The sequence below is a fragment of the Pan paniscus genome, chromosome 3, assembly GCF_029289425.2.
Source record: "Pan paniscus chromosome 3, NHGRI_mPanPan1-v2.0_pri, whole genome shotgun sequence".
Classification (NCBI taxonomy): Eukaryota; Metazoa; Chordata; class Mammalia; order Primates; family Hominidae; genus Pan; species Pan paniscus.
The window spans coordinates 899,900-927,479 of record NC_073252.2 but is presented as its reverse complement, the minus strand read 5'-3'; the positions used below and the strand labels follow the sequence as shown (position 1 = coordinate 927,479).

General features: G+C 56.3%; 1 protein-coding gene across 7 annotated transcripts in view; it reads right to left on the bottom strand.

Annotated features, from left to right (window-relative positions):
* PDE6B (phosphodiesterase 6B) overlaps positions 1-27,580 on the bottom strand; it is a 112,539-nt gene that overhangs the window by 51,583 nt on the left and 33,376 nt on the right. For 3 of the 7 annotated variants that reach the window (XM_055111092.3, XM_055111087.2, XM_055111090.2), the window contains 3 exons: positions 11,904-12,431; positions 3,403-3,555; positions 2,635-2,724 (listed from right to left, as the gene is read on the bottom strand). In XM_055111092.3, the coding sequence (XP_054967067.1) occupies positions 2,635-2,724; positions 3,403-3,555; positions 11,904-12,371 (711 nt within the window). In that variant the 5' untranslated portion in view covers positions 12,372-12,431. Of the gene's footprint in view, positions 1-2,634; positions 2,725-3,402; positions 3,556-11,903; positions 12,432-12,994; positions 13,796-14,230; positions 14,723-27,580 lie in introns of all 7 variants that reach the window. The other 4 variants (XM_055111089.2, XM_055111088.2, XM_055111093.2 and 1 more) reach the window with 3 other exon arrangements.

The following is a 27,580-nucleotide window of genomic DNA, read 5'->3' as shown; positions in this document are numbered from 1 at the left end:
TGAAAATATATTTAAAAACTCCGGTCGGGTGCAGTGGCTTACACTTGTAATCACAGCACTTTAGGAGGCCGAGGCAGGAGGATCATTTGAGGTCAGGAGTTCGAGACCAGCCTGGCCAACATGGTGAAACCCCGTCTCTACTAAAAATACAAAAACTAGCTGGACGTGGTGGTGGGCGCCTGTAATCCCAGCTACTCTGGAGGCTGAGGCAGGAGAATCGCTTGAACCTGGGAGGCGGAGGTTGCAGTGAGCCAAGATTTCACTATTGCACTCCACCTGAATGACAAGAGTAAGACCCTGTCTCCAATAAATAAATAAATAAAATAAAAACAAAACTATTCAAATGCTAAGAACACAACCCCATCAAACAGGGCAAAAGATCTGAACAGACACCTCATCAAAGATTAAGATGTACAGATGGCAAATATGTAAATGAATAGACGTGTGACATCATCTGTCATTAGGGGATTGTAAATTACAGCAATAATGAGATGCTACCATACACCCATCAGACTACAGTTCCACCAAACGCTGGTGAGGGTGCAGAGCAGCAGGAACGCTCACTCGTCACTGGCAGGAAGGAACAGAGCAAGCCGCCTTCTGGCCTCAGTAAGACTGAAGGCAAAAGAAACTCTTCATCAACCCCGTATTCTACTCGATAACACTGTTCTCCACGGGGTGGGGGTGAACAATCCTGACGCGGCTATTCCCCTGCGCTGGCATCAGACAATTAAGTGCCTGTGCGGAGGACAGCTCCCAGGCATCCCACTGTTGCATGGGAATTCACATAGCAGCAAGAGGAAGAAGCCAGAATGTGTCGCGCTGTCGTGGACCAGGGTTGGAGACGTCAGCTCGAGCGCGATGGTCACGTGCAGGAACATTTGCAGCTCTGCGCACACGCAGGGGACGAGCGAGGGCTGGCAGAGCACAGCTGCCTCTCGCTGTGCCGGCCGAGAGGGCCTGGAGGCAGTGACCCCGGCAACAAGCACAGCCGGCCCCCAGGCCGCGGCCCCTGTTACTGCTTTCCAACAGAAGGAACCGGGCTCCCTGGAGAAGTGGCTGATGGCGAGACCAGGGCAGGAAATACACAATGAGCCAGGGGCATCCATTTCAAAACCAAGCCAGGCTGGGCGCGGTGCCTCAAACCAGTAATCCCAGCACTTTGGGAGGCTGAGGTGGGCAGATCACTTGAGGTCAGGAGTTGGAGACCAGCCTGGCCAACATGGTGAAACCCCGTCTCTACTAGAAATACAAAAATTAGCCGGGCCTGGAGGCACATGTCTGTGATCCCAGCTACTCGGGAGGCTGAGGCAGGAAATCGTTTGAACCGGGGGGGCAGAGGTTGTAGCGAGCCCAGATGGACCCTGTCTCAAAAACAAAACAAAACAAAAACCAAAAACATAAAAAAAAACAAAAAACAAAGCAAAGAAAAACCCCACAGTGATGGGGTCATGTAAAAAGGGCACAGAAGCCAAGTAAAAGAGCTTCCAGTGGCCAAAGCCGGACTCACGTGAGCAAGAAAATAAATAAAATCATATTGAATTATAACCTAAGCATACAATACTCATAAGTCCACACTGACATAAATAAATGATTGAATAAATTAGTAAATGAGGAGAAGAGACAAATCTCTCACGCAAAAGAATTCCAGATACATTACACAGATGCTCTCCCTGGTCCCTGGTTCCCACGGCCCTGGCCGTGAGAGGCCTGCTTGGATTGGGGCTGAGACTTCCCTCCGGGGGGTTTTCTCACAGGTGTCCACTGGCTGGATGGCTGGATGCCCCAGGGGCCCTGACTGCCTTTCCAGACTGCCCCTGAGGCAGCCCTGGGGCCAGGAGGAGGCCCCTAAACCCAGCCTTCCTCCAGATGCTGAGATAAAGACCTCAGCCTCTCGCCACGTTCAGCAGGCTCGCAGCAGGTGACCAGGGCCAGGCAGCATCCGCAGGCAGAACAAGACACGGAGAAGGCAGGAGGTGACTGCCGTCTTCACAGTTCTCCTTTGTGGCTCAGCCCCCAGGCCACTGCATGGACGGCTTCCCAGCCCCAACATAGGGCCTCCCTCCCCCGGCCCACTCACTACCCATCCAGGTCTCCCCTGAGCCAGGGTCTCAGACGGGAGGACCACCTGCCCTGGAGGTCATCCCCGTGTTTTCCCACGCACCTCGGCACACCTGACTCCTTAAGGTCCTCAGGCCTCCCTCCCCAGCGTCTCGGCCAGGGCCAGACCTGCCCCCGTACCCTCTCTCAGTCAGGGCCGGACCTGCCCCTGCACCCTCTCTCAACCAGGGCTGGACCTGCCAGGGAGCCCCTCTGCTCCCTGCTCACTCGTCACTCATACTGGCTTCTCCCAAGGAGGTTGGGGGCAGCCTCTAGGAAAGGTGCCCCTTTCCCCCCTCTGCAGGTGCCTCACACCCACTCTGGCCAGATGGCAGGCAGTGGCAGATAGGTCTGGCCATTGCAGCTCAGCACAGCCACAGAAGCCATGGGGCCCTCCTCTCCCCTGAGCAATGCCCACCCCAGGACCTACCACCTGCACAAGACCACCTGCCACCATCCCCCTCTGTGCAGGCTGCAAGATGGGCGGAGGGACCCTGGCCCACGTGGGCAGGGCTGTGCTCAGCGTGTGGGTACCTGGCCGCGGCGCGTCTCGCAGTTGTGGAGGTAGCTCAGGTGATAGATCTTCAGGTACAACGTGGCAAAATTCAGGTACTTCAAGAACACCTGAAACAGGAATTGCAACAAGAGGAATTAAAATTCCAGTTTTCAGACATGTGTCCCCGTGGGTATTTTGCAGGAGAAACATGCTCGCCTGAGGGTGCCCAGACACGCCAGGAAGCTGTGCCCCACAGGCAGACATGGATTGGCACACACAAGCTCAGGTGCACAGGGTGGGCTCCCAAGCTCTCTCTCTCTCTCACACACACACAGGTGTGCACAGACACACAGGAGCACAGCAATGTGCAGATGAGCACGTGGAGCCCAGCAGCCCAGCAGACGCGCAGCACAGAACACGCGGGCAGGCAGGCAGGGAGGCAGACGCGTGGCACAGAACACGCGGGCAGGCAGGCAGGCAGGTAAGGAGGTGGACGCGCAGCACAGAACACGCGGGCAGGAGGGCAGGCAGGTAAAGAGGTGGACGCACAGCACAGAACACGCAGGCAGGCAGGGAGGCAGGTAAGGAGGTGGACGCGCAGCACAGAACACGCAGGCAGGCAGGTAAGGAGGCAGACACGCAGCACAGAACACGCGGGCAGGCAGGTAAGGAGGCAGACACGCAGCAGAGAACACACGGGCAGGCGGGCAGGCAGGTAAAGAGGTGGATGCGCAGCACAGAACAGGCGGGCGGGCAGGCAGGCAGGGAGGCAGACGCGCGGCTGCCCAGGTGCCCCCCACACTCACATCTTCATCTTCGCTGGTGAAGAATGGGCCGTTGAGCTTGTTCACTGCCATGATCACCGCCACGACGTCTTTGCCATTCATGATGGGTGTGGCCAGCATATTCTTTGTCTTGTAGTCAGTGAGCTCGTCAGAAAATGAGCTGAAGTGAGGGCACTGCCGCAAGAGAGGAAAGAGGCTAAAGAGGCTGTCGCTCTGTGGGCCTGGAGCCCGCACCACTGGGGTTGTTGTCAAGCTCTGTGGGGGCTGCTGCCCTCCAGGTGTGAGGTGCCCGGGGGCCCTGCTGGGCACTGGGATGTGGCCACCGGGCGGTGAAAGCCGGGCCTGTCCCTGTGGCTCCAGCCTGGCTCCATGCACCCCTGTGCGGAGGACGCTGGTGCCCCCCAGTGCTCAGTCCAGCAGACTTGGACAGGCCTCATGGGGGGCCCCGCCCTGCCTGGCACCTCCCGCACCTGCGGCCCTCCGGCCACGTTGGGCCTCCTGGATGCCTGTTGAGCCTGCCTGCTCGCCTTGTCCCTGAAGCCTCCTGGTGCCCGCCACCCTCTCCTGCCTTCAGCCCCCTGCAGGACACTCCTACACTCTTCCCTGAGAGACAGCCATTGGTAGGGTGTGGGATGGGCCCATTCTAATTGGGGGCTTGTTCGTCGGACACTTTAACCAGGGCAGGTGCAGCTGGCAGGCCGGGGTGGGAGTCCTTTCACTCCTGGGGTCTGTCCTCCACCTCTCTGGCCTCCCAGGCACACACTCCCAGGGGTCTGCCCCCTGGGGTCTGGGGCCCACCGTGATGAGAACTTTGCCTGCCTCTGGCTCCCAGGGGGTACCCACCCACCCTCACTCCTACCCTCACTCCCACCAGATTTAGAGCAGCCCCTCCTCTCTTGGCTCTTAGGTTCCAGCCCCTCAAGGAACAGGTCAGCTGAGCTCTGCCTCAGCTCAGACACAGTGAGGGTTACTGAGACCAGACACCCCCTGGCAACCGGGATTCTGTCCTTCAGAGAGTTGGATGTGACCCCAGACCCTCCTCTTACTTCCTGGTTCTGACATTTGTTTACATGAGGCCAGGGTGCCCTGGGGCAGTGACCCAGATGGACGGCTCCGGGGTCAGCCCTGCTGGGGTCAGGACTTCCCACCTGTGCGACCTGCAGCGGGCACAGGGTGGTTCTGTGGCCTTCTCCTCACCAGTCAATGGGGCAAAAATAACAGGCTCTGCCCTCAGCCACTGCGCCAGCTGAACGGGAGCTCCTGGGATGCGCCTCACATCTCCTGCTGTTTCTAGGGACGGTGGCCCTGCAGCAGCAGAGGGCAGACTCCTCGCAACTCCCCTCCACCCCCTTCCCCTGCAGCAAGGTTGAGAGGTCAGAGGAAGCCTGCTGGGGGCTGGCCGAGGTGCTAGCGTGCTCCTAAATGGCACCCACCCTTCCTGCTCCTCATTTCCTGATTCTTGGAGACACAGCTGCTGCCCATAGCCATGTGGGCTGGCATTGAAGGAAAACCAGCATTTAAAATATGGTGGAGTAGGAAGACGGGTGAGTGAGCCCTGGCAGGGGTGGCAGCTTGGGCAGTGGAGCCAGCATCCCTTTATTGGATCTGAAACAGGGATGGGCCCTGAGGGAGGGCTCATCTCACCACCTGCAACCCCTGAGGGCTCATCTCTGCACCTGCGTCCCCCGAGGGCTCATTTCTGCACCTGTGTCCCCTGAGGCCAAGCACAGCACACTCCTGCCTGCTTGTCGTGGTGCCTGTTGTGCCTGTGGCGGTTTGGACAGTGTCTCCTCCACCAGCCGTCAGTGCTACAGTGGCCACCATGTGTGCTCCCTGCTGAATTCAGAGTCTCTGTTACTGTTTCCCTCCCTTTCTACCTGGAGCCCATCCTTTCACCCATCCCTTGCCAACCTCACTGACACCCTCACCTGGGGTCCTTCCCTGGTTGCTGATCTTCACAGCATGACACCTGGACATATACCAGTGATTATGGAAAGAGCACAACATGACCCTCAGACGGCACCACACAGATCCACACAATGTGACCCTCGGCACCATGCAGATCCACACAATGTGACCCTCGGCACCATGCAGATCCACACAACGTGATCCAGAGATGGTGCCACATGGATCCACACAACGTGACCCTGAGACAGCACCACACAGATCCCCACAATGTGACCCCCAGACAGCACCACGCAGATCCACAGGTGATCCAGAGATGGTGCCACACGGATCCACACAACGTGACCCTGAGACAGCACCACACAGATCCCCACCATGTGACCCCCAGACGGCACCATGCAGATCCACACAACATGATCCAGAGATGGTACCACATGGATCCACAAAACGTGATCCAGAGATGCTGCCACGCAGATCCACACAACGTGACCCTGAGATGGCACCACACAGATCCCCACAATGTGACCCTCATAACCCTCAGACGGCACCACATGGATCCACACAACATGACCCTCAGACGGTGCCTCATGGATCCACATGTGATCCTCAGATGGCATCACACAAGATGACCCTTAGATGGTGCCACACACAAATCCACACAACGTGATCCCCAGACAGTGCCACACGGATCCACACAGCATGACTCTCAGCTGATATCACATGGATTCACATAACGTGACACTCAGATGGTGCCACACAGATCACAGCATGACACCTGGACATATACCAGTGATTCTGGAAAGAGCACAACATGACCCTCAGACGGTGCCACATGAATCCATGCAATGTGACCCTGAGATAGCAGATGGTGCCACGCAGATCCACACAACATGACCCTCAGATGGTGCCACATGAATCCATGCAATGTGACCCTGAGATAGCAGATGGTGTCACACAGATCCACACAACGTGACCCTCAGATGGAGCCACATGGACCCACGCAACGTGATCCTCATGACCCTTAGATGGTCCCAAACACAAATCCATACAATGTGACCCTCAGATGGTGCCACACAGATCCACGCAACATAACCCTCAGACAGTGCCACAAGGATCCACACAATGTAACCCTCAGACGGTGTCACACAGATCCACATAACATGACCTTCAGACAGTGCCACAGGGATCCACACAATGTAACCCTCAGACAGTGCCACAGGATCCTCACAATGTGACTCTTAGATGGAGCCACACAGATCCACACAACGTGACCCTCAGATGGTGCCCCATAGTCACACAGGCTATGGTTGATGAATGTTCAGCCTCACTTCTCTTGCCAGCTTTGTCTCTACCAGTTTCTTCCTGGATCTCAGACCTGACTCTGTCACTTCTCTCTGCCCCACACGTTTTCACAGCTCTTGTTTCACAAAGAAAGTATGGGAACAGCCACAGAGCCTTCCTGCCTCTCTCTTGTGGCCTACCCTCCACCCAAGAACCTCACGCTATTTGTCACCTTCTCTTCATAGTCTCTCCCCATCCTGGGATTTAAGTGCACTCAGGACTCTGTAAAATGCTCTCTCAGCCCGTTCGTCTGCCGTCTTTTCTCCTTCACAGCTGCTCCTGGGTCCTCTGCCTTCCTGGCTGCGTCACTGGTCTCAGCAGGCACCTGGCTCCATTTCAGCTGTCCCAGCTGAGGTGGGCTGCCGTTACCATCCTTATGCCGACAGCCTCTCTCCTTCACCACTGGCCCCATTCACTCCCTGGTCCTTCCAGGCCTGTGCCAGATACACCCTTGGTCCCAGCACTGAGACCTTCTGCTGAGGCTTTGTGACTGCAGCCTCTTTGTGTCTCACCAGCCCCCACACCCTTAGGAGTGAGAGGAACAGCTCCTTAGAGGTCCAGAGCAGGCAGCCAGAATTGGGGCTTGGCCACCGCGGAGGTTCTGCCAGAAGCTATGCTCCTCTGAGCAGCTGGTTTTGAGTGAGGTTGCCCCTCGTTCCTCCTTCCCTGTACCTTGTCAGGCTTCTGCGAGCAGCTGGCCCAGCCCAGGGGCTCCCCAGGAACATCTGCTCCAAACCCTGGCTTGCACTCTGCCCTCTGCCCTCCTCAGCTTCCCTAACACCACAGGGAATGTTTACTTTTTTGTAAATCTGCCATCAAGACTGCAAAGAGTCCCACGTGGAAACATCCGGCCACTCTCTCACTGACACCTGCTCTCCTTTCCCCAGCGTCTGGTCACTCTGCTGCTCATGCATGGATGGGCACTCGGTACCAGCCGGGCCACAGCCACCCTGGTCCCAGCTTGGCTGGTGCAGCTTCCAGCCTCAGCGGCTCCCTCCCGCTGCCCCTTGTGGCCCAGCAGCCCGACCCCAGCCCAGCCTTCACTTCCTGAGATGACAGCCCTGCAAACTCCCCTCGGCCACAGGGATGGATCCCTCGGCCTCCCTGTCCGACTGCCAGCTGCCCCACCCATTGTGAAACGCAGCCACACCATCGTGTGTCTGTCGGTGAAGATTAACACGTGGCCCCTGCTGGCCCCCCATCTCTCCTCTCTGGTGCCCTCTGGGTTCTGTGTCCCCTGTAGTGATGCCTGGCCGGGGGGTCCTTGCCTGCTGGTCTCTTCCTCTCCACTGTCCAGTTCGGGCTTCCCTACTTCCCCAGAGGCTCCTGGTCAGACATGCCAGGAGCCTTGTCTGGGAGCAGGCGGCAGCTGTGGACTCTCAGGCTCCTGGGAACCCCCTGCATTTGCTCTGCCTCTAGCAGGCCAGGGGGCTGTGTGTGCTCACATAGCCGAGCAGCTGGGCCTCGCTCTGGGGCCTTCACACCCACTGTGGCTTCTCCAAAGCACCCCCAACTGCCCGAGCCCCATACCTCCTCTGCCGTCTGTGCTTAGCATGGCTGACGGCCGGTCCTGCCGCCCTCCTCCCTCTATCTCCAGATTCCCACCCAGCCCGTGTTCTCAACACCCCTGCTCTGTCCAGCCTTGTAGAGACCACCACAGGACTGAGTCCAAGGGTCTTGACTGCTGGCGACGTGCAGGACCCTGTGATGAGGTGTTTTGGGGCAGGGGTCAGGGGACCCACCAGGGTCCCGGGACAGGCCTTTGGGATGGGTTCCCGTGACGGTCCCAGGGAGAGGAGCTGGAAGGTGGTGGAGGCTGAGGCTGCATGCACAGCACTGTGGGGTCCGTGGCTGTTCGGCTGGGGCTGGGCTCAGAAACCGCTGCACAGTCAGAGCCGGGGTTTGAGTCCTGCCCCGCCACTTGGTGGCCGTGGCTGAGCCCCACCAGCCCACCAGGATCATCCATCCCAGCTGCCCTCGCTGTGAACTCTTGCAGGTCTGAGGAGCCACAAAGGGGTGATGGCGGGGCTGGTGGCTTCCCCCTCATCAGGTGTGGGCGGCGTCCCTGCCCGGGGTGCACAGCGGGGGATGGGAAAGGCCATGTCACCTCACAGGCCCACTCGCTCCTCCCTCTCTGCACCCGACCTGTGCTTCCTTCCTGCCAAGAGGCTTGTCTAGGGGCCATGAACACTGGGTGGCTGGGCAGGGCCTCTCACCCGGCTGGCCCATTGGCTTCTGCCATGTTGGGAGGGATAGAGGGGGGCCTGGTGTCCACCTTCTGGGACCTGTGGTTCCTGAGCCCAAGGTTTTAGGGTTCACAATCCATGCCCAGGCCTGGGCCAGGCTCCAGGAAGGTTGTGCTCAGTCCTGAGTCCCGGCAGGGCCCCCCTTGTGCAGGCCCTGGGATTCGCTGTGTCTCCCCGAGGGGCTGCCGTGACACACAACATGTGTAGTCGTGGGGTTCTGGGAGCAGACAGGGACTTGAAGCCATCAGCTGAAGCCCTGCACCTCCCAGAAGCTGGTCCCATGTGGCCTGGCACCGCCTGGGCTCCCTGTAGGCCCGAGAGTGTGAGCCCTGGGCAGCCCCTCCCTCCATGGTGGCTCCTGGGACAGACCCCTGGGGACAAGAGGGCCCACAGGCCAGGCTACTGCAGCCTTCACCCTGGGCTGGCACCCTCAGCTCCAGGAGGATGGACGCTTGCAGCTCAGGGAGGAGCTGGTTACCCGGGGCCTGCCTGCCCTGCAGACTCAGGGCCCGCCTGTGCTCAGCAGCAGGCTGGTTTAGCCGCTGCAGCGCCCTTGAGAGGCAGACATTAGTTCCCCAGTGTAAACAGGGAGACAAGGCTCAGGAGAGCGAGACTCCGGGTGGCCCGGGCAGGAGGGTGAGACTCCGGGTGGCCCGGGTGTTGCCTGCTGGCCACCCACGCCCCGTCTGAGGGACTCTTCCACCACAGCCACGAGCTGCTCTCCTGAAATGGCCAGTGCGGCTCACGCCCTCCAAAGAGGGTGCAGTGGGCCAGACTGAGGTGTGCTCTGCCTCAGTCCCCCCTTCTGTAAACTGAGACATGAACCCAGAAGCCACTTGGCAGTGCTTAGGGTGCTGAGATGCACTTCATGAGGATTTGCACTTCATGAGGATTTGCACTTCATGAGGATTTGCACTTCATGAGGATTTGCACTTCATCAAGATTTGCTTTTTTTGGTGGCAATTCAGACTCAAGTTTCTGTTCCCTTAGTCTGAGATAACTAAGACTCCACAGAATGGAGGGACAGACACCATGCCCAGTCCCTTGGAATGGCAACAGCTACACTGGGCAGGGGAGAGGCCTCGGAGGTCAGTCCGGGGGCAGGTGCGGCCATGGCACTGGGGGTGGGGGTGGCAGGACCTGGAACAGCCCTGGGGAACAGGCCAGGCCGAGGGACGGACCTAGGACAGCCCAGCAGTTTGAGGGGGACCCGCAGAGCAGGGAAGAGAGACCATCAGCCGGGTGGGGACAAAGGGGTGAAGGGGTGGTGGCAGCGGGGGACAAACTCCTGGGGGCAAGAAAGACACAGCCCAGATTTGGGACAGGGTGGGGATGAGAAGTTGTCTTGGGGATTGTGTGCAGGAGGAAGGAAGGGAGAGAGGGAGGATGGCAGAAAAGGAGGGAGGAGGGTGGCAGGAGAGTGAGGGGAGGAGGGAGGAGGGAACGGGGCGAGGGAGGAGCAGCTGGTGTCCACCCCAGACCCCACTGCTGTGAAGTTTCCTGGCTTCCTGGTAACTCATGCTCCTGATGCACGATTGATTTGTGGGTGCCCCACTTCTTAGGAGGGAGGTGGAGATGAAGGTAACCCGGGGATTACTGAATCTAGGTCACTGCCTTGCTGCTTGCTTACTGCCATTGGGATAAGAGGATTGCCACTTCCGGCCTGGTGCGGTGGCTCACACCTGTTATCCCAGCACTTTGGAAGTCTGAGGCAGGTGGATCACCTGAGGTCAGGAGTTCGAGAACAGCCTGACCAACATGACGAAACTCTGTCTCTATTAAAAATACAAAAATTAGCCAGGTGTGGTGGCGGGCACCTCTAGTCCTAGCTACTCAGGAGGCCAAGGCAGGAGAATCGCTTGAACGTGGGAGACGGAGGTTGCAGTGAGCTGACATCATGCCACTGTACTCCAGCCTGGTGACAGAGCAAGACTCTGTCTCAAAAAAAAACAAAAACAAACAAACAAACAAAAAAACCACAAACGAAAAAAAACCAGGATTGCCACTCCCCAGCTGCCTGGGAAAGAGGGACCACACCTGCCCCTGGGCTGGCGGCCTGGTGGGTAATTCCCAAGGCTCATCCAGCAAGAGCGGATGCTGCCTGGGCCTCTTGCAGCCTCCTTAGCTGTGGGGACAGAAAAGGGGAGAGGAAGCTGGGACGGGTGCAGGACAGGGAGAAGGGGCTTCCCCCCTCCCCTTCTTCCTCAGAGCCCCCTTGCCGGGCAGCTCCTCAGGGCCTTTCCAGGTCTCTGCTGGCCGCTGCCCTCACCCAGTCTGGCAGGCACCTCACACCCTGCTTGTTCTCCAGTCCCGCCAGGACCGCCTCTGTCCTCGGGAAGCGTCTGCCCTAGCCCAGGCTTTGCATGGACAGGCCCTGCCCTTCCCTCCTTCAGTGACTCCAGTGAGCCTGTCTCGATTCTGTCTCTTGTCCCTCCCCAGTCCCACCCTGGACCCCTGTGCTCAGTGGCTACCAGGTTTGTTCTCCCCTGGCGGCTGGCGTGGGCTCCCATGGGATAAAGCTGCTTCTGCCACAGTGGAAGTTTGGGGTTCCCCTGGCTCTCCCTCCCTGTGGGCGTCTGCACCACCTTCGACTGTGACCTCTTCTTCCCAAATCCCAAGGCAGGGCCTCCCTCCCAGCCCAGAGAGCCCTGAAGCCCCCATCTGGTCAGTCTTCCTGGAAGCCAGGGGTCCTCACAGGGACTACACGGTCCCCACCATGGGACGTGGATGCAGAATCAGGGGCACCCCGGTTTGAGCCTGAGTCTGCTTCAGCTGAGGCTCCTAGACTCAGGTCTAACCAACTCAGTGGCCACGCGATGTCAGCTTGAGCCAGAAGCCGAGTCGGAGAGGCAGGCGGCCAGGGCACAGTGCCGGGAGGGGGCTCTAGGTACTTGCTCCTCAGCACAGAACAAGGCTGTGCCCTGACAAGAGGCCTCCCTGGAGGCCTGAGGATCCGAGCTGATGCTTAGACACCTGGACAGGTGCAAGAGATGCACACAGCCGCCTCCCTGAGGCTCCGCACAGACCCACCTCGGCCACGTCCTCGACGTTCACCATCTTTTTGGTCTGAGCCACGTGGCCCACGACCCCGATGTCCAGTGGGAAGACGATCTCGGAGTCGGGGGGCACCAGGCAGTCCTCCAGGACGCTGTCCGGCTGCACGCTGAAAAGCCTGGTGGCCAGCTCGGCCACACCGTTGCGCTGGCGGTACATGAAGAGGCTGCAGCGGTCGGCCTGCAGGAGGGTGCAGAGGCGCCGCAGGACCTTGAAGACCACGCGCTCCATGTTGATGCTCTCCTGCATATCCTGCACCAGCTCCAGCAGCGCCGTGCTCTCCTCCACCTGGCAGAGCTCCCGGAGGCTGTCGCAGTCCGGCGGGCACTCGTCCTCGCAGGCCGCGGCCACATTCTCAGGGCTCAGTTTCTTCCCAAAGTACTGGTAGGCAAAATCGGGGTTCTGGTCCAGAAAGCTCCGGGCCTGCTCCTCACTGAGGCTCATGGTGGCTGCCTGTCCCTGGAGACGCTGCTGCTCCAGGCACGCATGGACTCCCAGGAAACCCTGTCATCAGCAAAGTCTTTCTTAGTGAGATTAGGAACCCCGGGGGCGGGTCAGCTGACTCACCCCTACAAATGGGGGCCTGCGCTCCCTCTCCTCGGACCCTGGGACTTCCCACCTTCCAGGAAAACCAGACCCTGTGGAATGAAGGCTGGGAGTAACTGTTGGGGGATCTCCTGCCTGTTGCAGGCGTCATGGGTGGCTGGGCACAGGCATTTGGCTTCTAGCAGACCAGGCCCTGAGAACTAATCCCCTGAGGAGGTTATCCCACACACAGCATGACGCTTTCTGCTGGCGGAGCTGCCTGAGGGTTTGGGTTGGTCCCACAGGTGGCCCCAGGCCCTCCTGGGAGCCCAGACCTGGGCTCGGGTGTGCTGGGGAGGTGGTGGGGCACTGGCCCTGCCTCCAGGAGATGCAGTTCACCCCTGTGCAGGGAGAGGGGGCCGGGTAATCACACCAGGACCCAAATGCCCAGAGGCCAGCAAGGGGACCCTGGATGTGGAGGTGGGACCACATCCACCTTCCCCCACACTCTGAGGGATGCAGAGTTGCTAGTCAGCCTTTACCTGCTGTCAGGCCCCGGCTGGGACAAGCTTCGGGGTGACGCCGCTCTGAGGCCACATGGCTTTCGGTGGAAAGAGGACCTGAATGTTGGGGGCTGCCTGGCAACAAAGCCCGACCTCTCCTCTCCGCTGTCACCTCAGCAAGCCCTGCCTGCTCCCATAGGCATCTCGGCTCCTGGGCCAGCTCCCTGCAGGCCAGCAGGGGTGATGTGGCCAGAAGCACCTTGGCTGGGTCTGGCATGGGCACCGGCCTGGCGGGCGGGTGGCAGTGTTCCTGATTTCCCTGAATATAAAAACGCTGATTGTCGCTTTCCAGGCACCTTTGTGCTGCCAGATCCTGGGCTTAAGGTTTCTTCCCATCTTTTCCAGTTTGTCTGTCCATGTTGTCACCATACTTTTAACCAGGATGCAAGGTTTTCATGTGGTTCTTTTACTGCACTCAGCTGGTAGACGTGTGTGCACGCGTGCATGAGTGTGCACATACGTGTGTGCACGGAGTGTGAGTGTGCGCACGTGTAGGTGTGTGTGTTCATGTGTGAGCACGTGTGCATGACAGCCAGGTGCCCTCAGGAGCGCAGAGTTCTCTCAGCACGAGGCCAGGCCCCAGGGAAGCTTCTGCGAGGGCCCTGGGCTGCACCGCTGCAGCTGCCTGTCTCGGAGGCTGCTCTGAGGGCAGCATCTGCGCCGTCCACAGTGGGCCCAGCTGGGCGTGCGACGTGTGCCCTTGTGCCATGATGTTCCTGCCTCCACTTAGTCACAAAGTCACTTCCTTTCAAGGATCTGCTGAGAGGCTTCCCCTTTTTCCTAAAAATAGTGAATTCTCACTGGGGACGGGGGAGTGGGGATGTGGGTGGGGGGAGGGGTTGTGGGGCCGCTGCAGTGCTTGGGTTTGGGGCCGGGGGGAGGGTCGCCTGCTTTGCATTCAGTCCCAGAACAGCCTCCAGAGCCTGCCGGGTGCATTTCCCAACTCCCAGGGATGAGCTCACATTGCGCCTGGATGTGAGGATGGCGGCCGGAAACCAGCCTTCAGGTCCTCGGTTGCCCCACCCTGAGGTCTATGCACACGCAGCCCCTCCCCACCTCCTTTTTCCTCTCCGGGCTCTTTCCCGTCCCCCAGTTCCTCACAACCCCCTTCTGGACACCCCCACTTTGCCCCTTGCTCCCCTCCCTCTGTCAGCGAGGGGCCTGCCAACCTCCCTCCCACAGGGGCCTCCGTGCCCGCAGAACTGAGACACTCACCTGCGTGTGAAATGAGCTAAGCGCATCTTGAGTGGGACCGCAGAGCTGGAGAGGCCTTGCTGGGGGCATGAGGGCCTTGGGGTGGGGCTGGGGGTGGCAGCTGACCTCAGGCTCTGCCTTGCCACCTGCCCAAGGGAGCGTGGAGTGGCTGGGCTCAGTGAGGAGAGCAGGTGGGACAGGGAAGGGGTGCTGGGCTGAGGATTTGTGGTGCTAGCGGGAGTGAGGGTTGGCTGGGAGGGCTCAGTGTGGAGAGTGGGTGGGACGGGGAAGGGGTGCTGGACTGAGGATTTGGGGCGCTAGCGGGAGTGAGGGTTGGCTGGGAGGAGCCCACAGTCTGCGGCCATAGCCCACTCACCCTAACACGACTGTGACAGCAGCTTCCGCCCGCAGCACAGCGTTCCTCACCTGTGGCTTTGTCCTGCCCCAGGAGCCCGTCGTGATTGTAGGTGAGTAGGTTCAGGGCGGCAAGGAGTCCACAGCCTCTGGGGAACCCTGAGCCATGACCATGGGAGTTGTGTGTGAACACCGCAGCTCCCTTACCTGCAGGGGCCCAGAGGTAACTGCTCCATGGCACACTATTGGTTCTATCTTTTCCCCATCTCACTTCCCTACATACCTACTGATGATGCTGGGGGACCCTGATTGGGTTGGACTTGACACAGTCAAAAAGACACACCTGTGAGGCACACCTGTGAGACACACCTGTGAGATACACCTGTGAGATGCACCTGTGAGGCTCACCTGTGAGATGCAGCTGTGAGACACAGCTGTGAGACGCACCTGTGAGACACAGCTGTGAGACGCACCTGTGACATGCACCTGTGAGACACACCTGTGAGACACAGCTGTGAGATGCACCTGTGAGGCTCACCTGTGAGATGCACCTGTGACATGCACCTGTGAGATGCACCTGTGAGACGCACCTGTGAGGCTCACCTGTGACATGCACCTGTGAGACACACCTGTGAGACGCACCTGTGAGACACACGTGAGACGCATCTGCGAGACACACCTGTGACATGCACCTGTGAGACGCACCTGTGAGACACACGTGAGATGCACCTGTGAGACACACATGTGAGACGCACCTGTGACATGCACCTGTGAGACACACCTGTGACATGCACCTGTGAGATGCACCTGTGAGACACACGAGACGCACATGTGAGACGCACCTGTGAGACACACGAGACGCACCTGTGAGACGCACCTGTGAGACACACGTGAGACACACATGTGAGACGCACCTATGAGGCACACCTGTGAGACACAGCTGTGAGACACACCTGTGAGAGGCACCTGTGAGATGCACATGTGAGATGCACCTGTGAGGTGCACCTGTGAGACGCACCTGTGAGAAGCACCTGTGAGATGCAAGGATTCACTGGGCGGCTTCTCCACAGATGCACCTGGCGAGTGTCTGAGGAGATATGGGAGTGCTCTGTCCCTTGGCTCCTACTAACTTTGCCTCATCATAATGTAGAATTTAAAATTAGCAAGCACTTCCTGGCAGTCACTTAGAACAAGGTGTTTGTCATCAAATAGCTTTTACATGAAGAGAATCCTAGTTTCTTGTACTAAACTGTGGAAAAGATGCAATTGTACAAGGAACAATTGGCCCTGACGTTGAAATGGACCGGTCATGAGGAATGGCAAGAGGTGAAAGTGGAGAGAAGATTCGAGCTCAGGCGAATCAGAAATCTCATGAAATTGGCAAGCAGAGAAACAGTCAGCTCCGTGGGGAGCTGGTGCTCTTCCAGACCATTTCCCTGGAATGAGGACAAGGAAGGGTGAGGAGGTGGGGCTCCTCCTGAGCTGGTGTGGGAATTCCACCCAGGACAGGACAGGGGTCTTTGTGGGTGGGGGAGGCCGCGGCCCTCGGCCTGGGCTCTGTCCTCTGCCCATGCTCAGCTGCTGTCTGACCACAGGCGAGGCTCTCGGCTTCTTCAGGTCCCATTTTCTGGTTTGTTCTCGCCAAGAAGAATCTTGTGGCGTTGTTTTTCCAGTGGGAAGTGATGCTGTTGAGTGTGTGGCAGGTGCTAGTGCCCCCGATGAAGACGGGTGCAGACGACACGCCACAGAGGACCACGGTCCCCCCTGGCAAAGGTTGGGGGAGGGTCCACAGGAGCTGGGCAGGGGTGTGTCTGGAAGGGGGTCTTCACCGTGTGGTACCTGTGGCTCCTGTCGGGTAGTCTCAGGCTCCCTCCAGATGTGAGGGCGGCACCCACTCCTGCTCAGATCTGAATACAGATGGGCTTTTGTCCTCGAGCCGAGGACGTTTCTGTGTGTAATGAGGAGATGCGGAGCAGGAGGCAGAGCCTGTGTTCCTCTGTTGGTTGGGGGTGGTTGGTGCCTAGCAGGATGATCCCACTCCCACCAGTGGCACGACCACCTGCTCCATGGTGCTTATTTTTGCTTTTTCATAAAGAGGCCTCAGGGCTCCTCTGTCTCCACTCAACAGGAGCTCTTCATCCATTTACCTCCTTGTAGCCCTGGAAGTGCCATGTTGAAACTCCGGACACCCGCCCCTCATCCATAAAAGACTTGGTCCCTGTTCTCACAAGGCCTATAATCTAACGAGGGCAACAGAAGTTTATTTTAAAAATCCCACAAATGCATGGAAAACACTCACTGTACCCAGGGCCAAGGCTGATGGAGATGCCAGGTGTCCGTGGTTTGGGAAGCCACATGGAGAGGACGATGGCACAGAGAGCAGGGGGAACCGGTGTGATGCGAAGCAGCCCTGGCCGGTGGGGGATCCAGTCCGTCTCACTTTAGGGTGGGACAGGTTGAGGTGCAGCCTGGAGGGGGCGCAGGCACCACCTCCTCGCAGCGGGCGCCCCTCACATGTGTGCGTGCCCTGCATGTGGGTCACACCAGCGTAGGGAGAGACTCCTGCTGCCGTGGGTATGAATGTTAGAATGGCAACTCTCTGGGCTGGGTGCGGTGGCTCATGCCTGTAATCCCAGCGCTTTGGGAGGCCGAGGCGGGCGGATCATGAGGTTCGGAGATTGAGACCATCCTGGTTAACACAGTGAAACCCCGTCTCTACTAAAAAATAGAAAAAATTAGCCGGGTGTGGTGGCAGGTGCCTGTAGTCCTGGCTGCTCGGGAGGCTGGGGCAGGAGAATGGTGTGAACCCAGGAGGCGGAGCTTGCAGTGAGCCGGGATCATGCCACTGCACTCCAGCCTGGGCAACAGAGCGAGACTCCGTCCCAGAAAAAAAAAAAAAAAAAAAAAAATGGCAACTCTCTGGAGAAACAATCACTGAACTGGTAGAAAGGAATGAAATTATAAAGAAACAGTTGAACAGAAGAGGATTACCAGCAGATGAGAGCTATGGCTGCCTGATTTAAAAGGCCAGGGGAGGCCCACCAAAAAGGCCACAGGCCAGCCTGGCCAACATGGTGAAACCCCATCTCTACTAAAAATACAGAAATTGGTTGGGTGTGGTGGTGCACGCCTGTAATCCCAGCACTTTGGGAGGCTGAGGCGGGCGGATCACCTGAGGTCAGGAGATCGAGACCAGCCTGGCCAACATGGTGAAACCCCATCTCTACTAAAAACACAGAAATTGGTTGGGTGTGGTGGTGCGTGCCTGTAATCCCAGCACTTTGGGAAGCCAAGGTGGGTGGATCGCCTGAGGTCAAGAGTTCGAGATCATCCTGGCCAACATGGTGAAATCCTGTCTCTACTAAAAATACAAAAACTGGTTGGGTGTGGTGGTGGGTACCTGTAATCCCAGCACTTTGGGAGGCCGAGGTGGGTGGATCACCTGAGGACAGGAGTTCGAGACCATCCTGGCCAATGTGGTGAAATCCCGTCTCTATTAAAAATACAACAATTGGTTGGGTGTGGTGGTGGGTGCCTGTAATCCCAGCTACTTCGATGGCTCAGGCACAAGAGTTGCTTGAACCGGGAAGCGGAGGTTGCAGTGAGCTGAGATCCCACCACTGCACTCCAGCCTGGGCAATAGAATGAGACTCTGTCTCAAAAAAAAAAAAAAAAAAGCCACAGGAAGCTCCCCCGTGAGAAGCACTGATTCACCCCACAGCTCCAGAGGACCAAGAGATTCAGACCCTGGGGCTGGTGTCAGTTGGCACTCCCCAGGAAGCAGACACTGGGAAGCAGGTTCACTGTTGATTTGTTTGGACGTTGGTCCCCTCCAAGCCTCATGTTGAAATGTGATCCCTGATGTTGGACGTGGGGCCTGGTGGCAGGTGATTGGGTCATTGAGGTGGATCCCTCACGAACAGCTGGTACCCCTCTCGTGGGGCTGAGTTCTGCCTCTCACCTCCTGTGAGCTCAGGTTGTTAGAGCCTGGCCCCCACCCCCCTCTTCTCCCACCCTGGCATGATGGGTCCCCTTCACCTCCCCCACGAGTGGAAGCTCCTGAAGCTGTCACCAGAAGCAGACCCTGGTGCCAGACTTCCTGTACAGCCTGCAGAACCGTAAGCCAGAGAAAACTCTTTCTTTACAAATGAGCCAGCCCCAGGTGATGCTTTACAGCAACACAGCTGGACTAAGACAGCATGCCCTGGACTCAACCTGGACACCTGACTGACGCCCTGGACTCCAGCATGCCCTGGACTCAGCCTCAGGGGAGGACTCTAGAGAACTCCCAATACCATGAACCGGCATCAACCCACGTGCACGAGTCCAGGGAGACAGAACACACACACAACTTTATTACTCACAGGCAGGCAGCAGGGAACAGCAGAAGCTTAGGATCCATGGTGAGCGGGTCCCCGAGGCTTGGGAAAGCTGCCCAGAACGAATGGAGCCTTGTCTATGTGTGTCCCACTTCACACCACAGCTGAGGGATCCCAAAGGTGCACTCTGCTCTGGGTTCCACAGCCAGGGGTGACTCCCAGGGCTACAGTGTGCGGGACATCCTGCCCTAGGAGGCACAGGAGCAGAGCCAGGGCTGTCCGGCCGGTCCTTTTCTAGACCAGGTGGTTGCATTCCTGGCACATTCTTCAGGTATTCTCGAGAAGTACGCGTGAGAAGGGAGGGGCTTGTTCATTCCAAGGCCACCTGGGACTTGTCCTGAAGATGCCAAGGCAGAATAGGAAGTGGATTTATGGGATGGGGGCTCCCTGCGAGGGGTAGAAGGGAGATGAAGGAGGGGCAGGTGGGGAACCCCAGGTGGGGGTGTGGTTGTGGTACCTGTGGAAGGAGAGGGAAGGTAGGTGGCTGGGCAGGACCAGCCTCAGACTGCAGTTCGAGACCGTACTAGCCAGGCTCGGAGGAGCCCTGGGGAAAGAACGCCTTTCGGGGGAGCCCCTGCACGTGGAACGTTCTGAGTCTACACCTGCCATTGCCCAAACTGGACTTCCAGCCTCTGGTACCTCACGTGAGGAGCTCAGGAGCTGCTGCTCCACCCTAACAACAAGTCAGCTGAGCAGACTGAAAATCAACAATTCTTCCCACACCCAAAACAGCGGTGAAGACGTAGGTACCTGGTACACCCAAGACTTGAGGGGCTGGCGGGCGCTGGCCTGTCAATGACGGGGCCATGGTTTGCCAGAGCAGAGACGCATCCGTGGAAACCACCTCAGGAGCCTGTTCCAGGGCGGGGAAACCCGAACTGTAGCTGATAGATCCCTGGAGGCTCAGTGTGGGCAACTCCAAACTCCTCCGGGGACCCAGTCATGGCAGACACCACGGGGGGATCCAGTCATGGGGGACACCATGGGGGGACCCAGTCACGGGGACACCACGGGGGCACCCAGTCATGGGGGACACCACGGGGGGACCCAGTCGTGGCGGACACCATGGTAGGGGGACCCAGTCATGGGGGACACCACAGCGGGGGGACCCAGTCATGGTGGACACCACACGTATGTGAGTTTTACCCCAGGAGTTCTACCACATTCTCACAGTGAATATCAGAAAAATCTCATTCTGCAAGTAGGAGGATGGAAAATGGAATCATTTTGAAACACACCAGAACATTCTGTCCTTAACAAGAGCTGCCCTCAGGAGAAACTGTTCAGCTAGACTATAACCTGCCAGGGGAAGAGAAATATCCAACTTCCGCCCCCTCGAGCCATCCTGTCTCATCTAAGAAAGTGAGGGGTGGGCGGCTGAGAAACCCTTGTGAAGTTCACAGCCCAATGCACAGGTTCACTAAAGACTGAGGCCTTAGCCGCCCCATCCGGGAGGGAGGTGGGGGGGTCAGCCCCCTGCCCGGCCAGCCGCCCCGTCCGGGAGGTGAGGGGCGCCTCTGCCTGGCCACCCCTACTGGGAAGTGAGGAGCCCCTCTGCCTGGCCAGCTGCCCCATCTGGGAGGGAGGTGGGGGGGGTCAGCCCCCCGCCCGGCCAGCCGCCCGGTCCGGGAGATGAGGGGCGCCTCTGCCCGGCCGCCCCTACTGGGAAGTGAGGAGCCCCTCTGCCAGGCCACCGCCCCGTCTGGGAGGTGTACCCGGCAGCTCATTGGGAATGGGCCATGATGACAATGGCGGTTTTGTGGAATAGAAGCGGGGGAAAGGCGGGGAAGGGATTGAGAGATCGGATGGTTGCCATGTCTGTGTAGAGGGAGGTAGACACGGGAGACTTTTCATTTTGTTCTGTACTAGGAAAAATTCTTCTGCCTTGTGATCCTGTTGATCGGTGACCTTACCCCCAACTCTGTGCTCTCTGAAACGTGTGCTGTGTCCACTCAGGGTTAAATGGATTAAGGGTGGTGCAAGATGTGCTTTGTTAAACAGATGCTTGAAGGCAGCATGCTCGTTAAGAGTCATCACCACTCCCTAATCTCAAGTACCCAGGGACACAAACACTACGGAAGGCCGCAGGGTCCTCTGCATAGGAAAACCAGAGACCTTTGTTCACTTGTTTATCTGCTGACCCTCCCTCCACTATTGTCCTATGACCCTGCCAAATCCCCCTCTGTGAGAAACACCCAAGAACGATCAATAAAAATAAATAAAAAAAAAAAAAAAAAAAAAGACTGAGGCCTGGTTAGAAGGTTCTAGAATGCTTCCCCTCCCCCCACATCTTACAACCACATCACTAAAGGCATCTTTACGGCAGGTCTTTATACTCTGTACATCATGTCTGGCTATCAAGAAAATATTACAAGACATACTAAAAGGCAAAAAAAAAAAAAAAAACCCACACCAGAATTTGAGGAGCCAAAACAACCATTAAAACCAGACAAGGCAGTTATGTTGGAATTATCAGACCAGGAATTTAAAACAGCAATGATTAAGATGCCAAGAGCTCTAGTGGGTAAAGTAGACAGCACACAGGAACAGATGGACAATGTAAGCAGACAGATGGAAAGTCTAGGAAGGAACCAAAGAGAAACATAAAGATAGAAAACACGGCAACAGAAATGAAGACTGCCTTTGATAGGCTCATTAGGAGACGGGACACAGCTGAAGAAAAAGCCTCTGAGCTTGAGGATAGCTCAATAGAAATTTCCAAGAGTGAAAGGCAAAGAGAACAATCACTAAAAAAAAAGAACAGAATATACAAAAGCTGTAGGACACCCATAAAAGGTGTAACACAAATAATACCAGAAGCAGAAGAAAGCAAGGAAGGAAGGAAGGAAGGAAGGAAGGAGGGGACAACAAAAAAACTGAAACAATAATGACTGAGGGATCCTCCAAATTAATGTCAGACACCAAACCACAGATCCAGGAAGCTCAGAGAACACCAAGCAGGATAAATGCCAAAACAAAACAAAAAACACTGCCCCCAAAGAAAACAAACAAGTAAACAAAATGACACCTAGGCATCTCATATTTAAACTATGTAAAATCAAACATGAACAAATTTTGAAAGAAGCCAGAAAAAACCTCCCAACACCAACACCTTGCCTGTAGCGGAACAAAGATAAGAATGACATCCACCTTCTCTCAGGAACCATGTGTCTGAGTCCATTTTCTGCCACTGTAACAGAATGCCACAGATGGGGTAAATTATCAGGAAGTTTATTTGGCTCACAGTTCTGGGAGCTGGGAAGTCCAGGAGCTTGGTGCTGGCATCTGGCCAGGGTCAGTCTATGGTGAGGGGCAGAGCAGGGACGCAGCAGGGGAGACAGAGAAAAAATCAGCCTGAACTCATCCTTTTATCAGGAGCCCACTCCCAAGACAACGCACACACTCCTGAGATAATGGCACTAATCTGTTCATGAGGGTGAAGCCCTCAGGAGCTAATCGCCTCTCAAGGGTCCCACCTCTCAGTATTGTCTCAATGGCAATTAAATTTCAACAGGACTTTTGGAGGGGACATCCGAACCACAGCACCACACAGCAGGAAGAGAGCGGAGTGAGATATTTAAAGTGTTGAGAGAAAAAAACCCACCAAGCTAAAATTGTGCACCCCATGAAATTATCCTTCAAAAGTGAAGGAGAAATAAAGACTTTTTCAGGAAAACAAAAATTGAGGGAATTTGTCGTCAGTAGACTTGCCTTGCAAAAATCTTGAAGCTTTTTAATGAGAGGAAAGCAATATAGATCAGAAACTCAAATCCACGTAAAGAAAGGAGGAACACCAAAGAAGGAACAGTGAGGTAAAATAAAATTTTTAATATTCTTATTCTTAGCTGATCTAACAGATAACAGCTCTAAATAATAACAACAATGCATTTAATTATATATGGCTCCTTATGTATCTTGTGTGTGTCTTATGTACATATATACTTACATATGCTTAGACATGATGGAAACAAATGGCATAAATCATGCAAAGGACACAAAGAAGGAGCTAAGATTATGTTGTTGCTGTAAGGAACTCATGTTACCTGTGAAGCAGTGGAGTGTTTGAAAGTAGACTTGGATTAATTGGGGATGATACTGCAAATTCTAGTGCAATCACTAACATATTCTAAGAAAGGAGAGAAATGGAACTGAGCATATAAGATGCTCAATTAGAATCATAAAAGGCAGAAAAAGAGTGGGAAAAAAACAGGAAAAAAAGAACAAGGGCAAAAAATAGAAAGTGGTAACAAAATGGCAGATGTTAATCCCATTATATGAATAATTACTTTGAACATCAATGGTCTAAATACAACAATTAAAAAAACAGGGATTTTTGGCAGGGCGAGGTGGCTCACACCTGTAATCCCAGCACTTTGGGAGGCTGAGGCAGGCAGACCACAAGGTCAAGAGATCAAGACCATCCTGGACAACATGGTGAAACCTCGTCTCTACTTAAAAAAAAAACATGGTGGCATGCACATGTAGTCCCAGCTACTTGGGGGGCTGAGGCAGAAGACATTTTGAACCCAGGAGGAGAATCGTTTGAACCCAGGAGGCGGAGGTTGCAGTGAGCCGAGATGGCGCCACTGCACTTCGGCCTGGCAACAAAGTGAGACTCTGAAAAACAAAACAAAACAAAACAAAAAAAACAGAGATTTTAAAATCAGAGTGGATAAAAAATGATACCCAACTATATATTGTCTACAAGAAACACACTTTACAGTTAGATACATATAGACTAAAAGTAAATGAGTGGAAAAAGAGACACCGTGTTTACACTGATGGAAAGAAAGCAGGAGTAGCTATTTTAATTTCAGACAAGGCAGACTTCAGAGCAAAGAAAGCTACCAGGGATGAAGAGAAAGCATTTCATAATGATAAAGGGGTCGAGTTGTTCAAGAAGACATAACAATCCTTAAGGGATATGAATCAAACCGTGTGAGGCAAAAACTGCAAGGAGAAAGCTATGAATCCATGATCATGGTTGGAGACTTTAACACGCTCAGTCAGATATGACTGAATTGTCTCCCCAAAAGTTTATTTATTGTGCCTTGACCTCAAATGTGACTGTTTGCAGAAAAGGCTTTTAGGAGGTAATTGAGGTGCAATGAGATCACAAGGGTGGGGTCCTAATTCAACACCACTGGTGGCTTTCTAAAAAGAGGATGAGATTCTCCACCACACATGTATCACAGAAAGGCCACGTGAGGATACAGCGAGAAGGCAGCTGTCTGCAAGCCAGGAAGAGAGCCCTCACCAGAACCTGACCGTGCTGGCACCCTGATTTTGGACTCCCAGCCTCCAGAACTATGAGAAGTGTCTGCTGTTTCAGAGACCGGGTTGGTGCGGTATTTTGTTACGGCAGCCTGAGCAGAACGAGACAACTCCAATTCTGCTGAGTGGGTGGTGGGGATGCCTGGAGGCCGTGGCCCCACTCCTCAGTGTGGGTCTCTAGAGGGGAGGTCTGAGCAGGCACCATGGCGGCCAGTCCATGCCTCGGGCCACACAGTCCGACTTCTCCACCCATGTTGGGGAAGGAGCTCCTCATGGTTTCTGGGGCCTGTCCCCGAGAGAAGACTTTGCACAGTTAGTGGGGCACACCACAGCCTCCAGCCCTGCAGCTGGCCTCCATCATCGCTTCTCACTGGGCTCTGACAGGGGCTCCCTTCTTCCTCCATCCTCGCTTTTCACCTCCTCTCCCTTGACTATCACTTCTGTAGGTCTTGGGGGCTTCCCTGGCTATGTGAGGAGACTGAACCCCTAATGATCACACTCTTACTGGGTTGGGGGTGGCTGCACCTGCCCAAGCACAGTGATGCAGGGCAAGGGCACCCTGAGGTTGGCCTGGCCCCACGAGGTCCCTTCCTGCCTGTGTGCAGCTGCCCCACATCCTCCGCTGCTCGGGGCCAGCTTCTCCACCAAGACAGCCACTCCTCTCCCACCTCAACCCTGGACACCAGAGTCCCGGTTCCCGGCAGCAAGGACCTGAGTTGTGGCCCCTGTTAACAGCGTGCCCCTTTAGGAGATGAGGACCCCCAGCCTTGCCAGCCAGTATTTCAGGGTCAGGAAGCACCAGGCCCCAAGGGTCACTGGCGGGAAGGGGAGTAGAGAGCACCCCCACTTCTGCCTCTTGGTTCCAGACTCCTGCTGGTCTTCCTGGTGGCGTCAGATGTCACACGGTGCCCTGGGTTTCGTGTACCTGGAAGGTGGTGCACTGTCCCCCGGGTTCCTGGCCCCCATCACACAGGGCTGACTCCAAGGGGGGCTTCAGCTGTGCCTCCAGCAACCGACCATCCGGTACCTCTCAGTCCAGAAGCTTCTCCATGGCAGGGTGGCTGATGCAGCCAGGAGTCCCTTCACCCCGGCCCTGCCTTCGCTGAGCAGTTAAACGCTCTGGGGTGTTGTCACTCACAACTGGGGCTGGCGCTGGCCACTCGGCCTGGCCGCCCTTCCTCAGAGGAGACGAGTGCCTCTCTTCAGGGGCCCCTTGGGCTCTCACGGTTGGCATATGCCCTCAGTTTCCTGTTGCTCTTCCACTGGCATCCACCACCTGGCGATGCCCAGCCACCCTCCACCCCACGCCTCCCCAATGCCTGAGCCACAGCCCCGGCCAGGACCTTCCCTCAACCGGTTGCTCTCCAGGCGGCTGCCGGTGCCACCTTGTCCCAGGAGCTACATCTGCCTCATTCTAGCTGCAGTGCTCGCTGCTAGACCACAACGGAGCCAGGCTTCCTATGCTCTGGCATTTTAATGCCACCTCATCAGAGTGAGGCAGGACCCAGGTGGCTTCCCCAGAGAGTTAACCCTGGAGGGAGGCACCGGCATGATTAAGACAGAGCCCAGAACCCAGGAAGGAGCCTTCGCCCAGCCACAGAGGGCAAAGACACAGCCTGGGAGGGGCTCTTGGAGAAAAGAATCGGCAGCTTATCTGACACGGATGCACTTGGGAATAAAGAAACTAATACTATGCATTAGTGTTAGCTGGGACTACAGGCGTGGGCCATCACACTCAGATAATTTTTGTATTTTTAGTAGAAACAAGGTTTCATTTCACCATATTGCCCAGGCTGGTCTTGAACTCCTGGCCTCAAGTGATCTGCCCGCCTTGGCCTCCCAAAGTGCTGGGATTACAGGCATGAGCCACTCTGCCCAGCCCAGCATAAAGCTCTTGAATGGAAATAGCATTCCAGAGAAAGACCAGCACCTGCTCCCCCGACACTTCACACCCAGCCTCTGTGCAGGTGAAGGCGTGACTGAGAAAGACCAGCACCTGCTCCCCTGACACTTCACACCCAGCCTCTGCGTGCAGGTGAAGGCGTGACCGAGAAAGACCAGCACCTGCTCCCCCGACACTTCACACCCAGCCTCTGCGTGCAGGTGAAGGCGTGACCGAGAAAGACCAGCACCTGCTCCCCCGACACTTCACACCCAGCCTCTGCGTGCAGGTGAAGGCGTGACTGAGAAAGACCAGCACCTGCTCCCCTGACACTTCACACCCAGCCTCTGCGTGCAGGTGAAGGCGTGACTGAGAAAGACCAGCACCTGCTCCCCTGACACTTCACACCCAGCCTCTGCGTGCAGGTGAAGGCATGATGCTTTCCTCACTTTCCAATGGTGCACAGGTTTTGCTTGTGTAGTCTCTCCCCTTAGATGGTCCTAGGGCCACTGTCCCCCAGGTTCCTGGTCTCTGCCTCAGCCGCCTCTGCCTGGCCCACCTGGGTCCATGTGGTGCCACCTGGTGCTGACCTGTCACAGGGGCTGGGAGGGCACCGTCTCCCTCTTGGCTGTTCTTTTCTGCCACTTCCAGACGGGGGTGAAATGCCGCCCTGCAAGCAGCCAAGAGGACTCGTGCTGAGCAACCTGCTGCATCTCTTTGCAGCTTGTCACAGCCAGGTGTCAGACACTAATGCTGTTCCTGGCTTTGCTGCCAATTCTTCCCTGAATCACTACTGCCTGGAATTGTATCTTCTTAGTAAATGACTCACGCTTAACCCTTGCCCCAGGCTGTTTTCTAGGCAGTCCTGGAGTATCAGCTATCTTTTGCTGCATAGCAAACTGCTCCCAAATTTAGTGGGTTAAACAATTTTCTTTGCTCATGATTCTGTGGGTCAGCCTTTTGGGCTGGGCTCAGCTGGGCAGTTCTCTATGGTTACTGTGCAGCTTGGCCATCTGGCAGCTGTCCTGGGCTGGATGTGGCAATGCCTCTCATGAGGCTGGCAGCTGGCGCCCGCCCCTGACTGGTTGGTCCAGGAGGCCTCAGCTGCTCCACGCAGCTGCTGCTACTCCAGAGGGCTAGACCTGGCTGCCTCACAGCCTTCAGGCAAGGTTCTGCAAGGCAGGAGTAGAAGCTGAGCGGCCTGGAGGCCTTCCCTGGGGTGGTCCCTCCTGGCTCCTCTGCCACTCTCTGTGGGTCAAGGTAAGTCACAGCCCAGCCTGGATTCAAGGGACAGAGAAAAGTCTTCACCTCTTGATAACAGAGCAGCAGAGTCTCATCGCAGAGGCACGAGGCAAAGAAGGGAGGGATTGTGCCATCTTCACAGACGTCCTGCGATGCCAGTCTGAGACAACCGCCATAACACTGTCCCTAATGTTACTTTGGAAGACAGGAAACAGGAATCTGGAGCCTAAATTCCGGGGA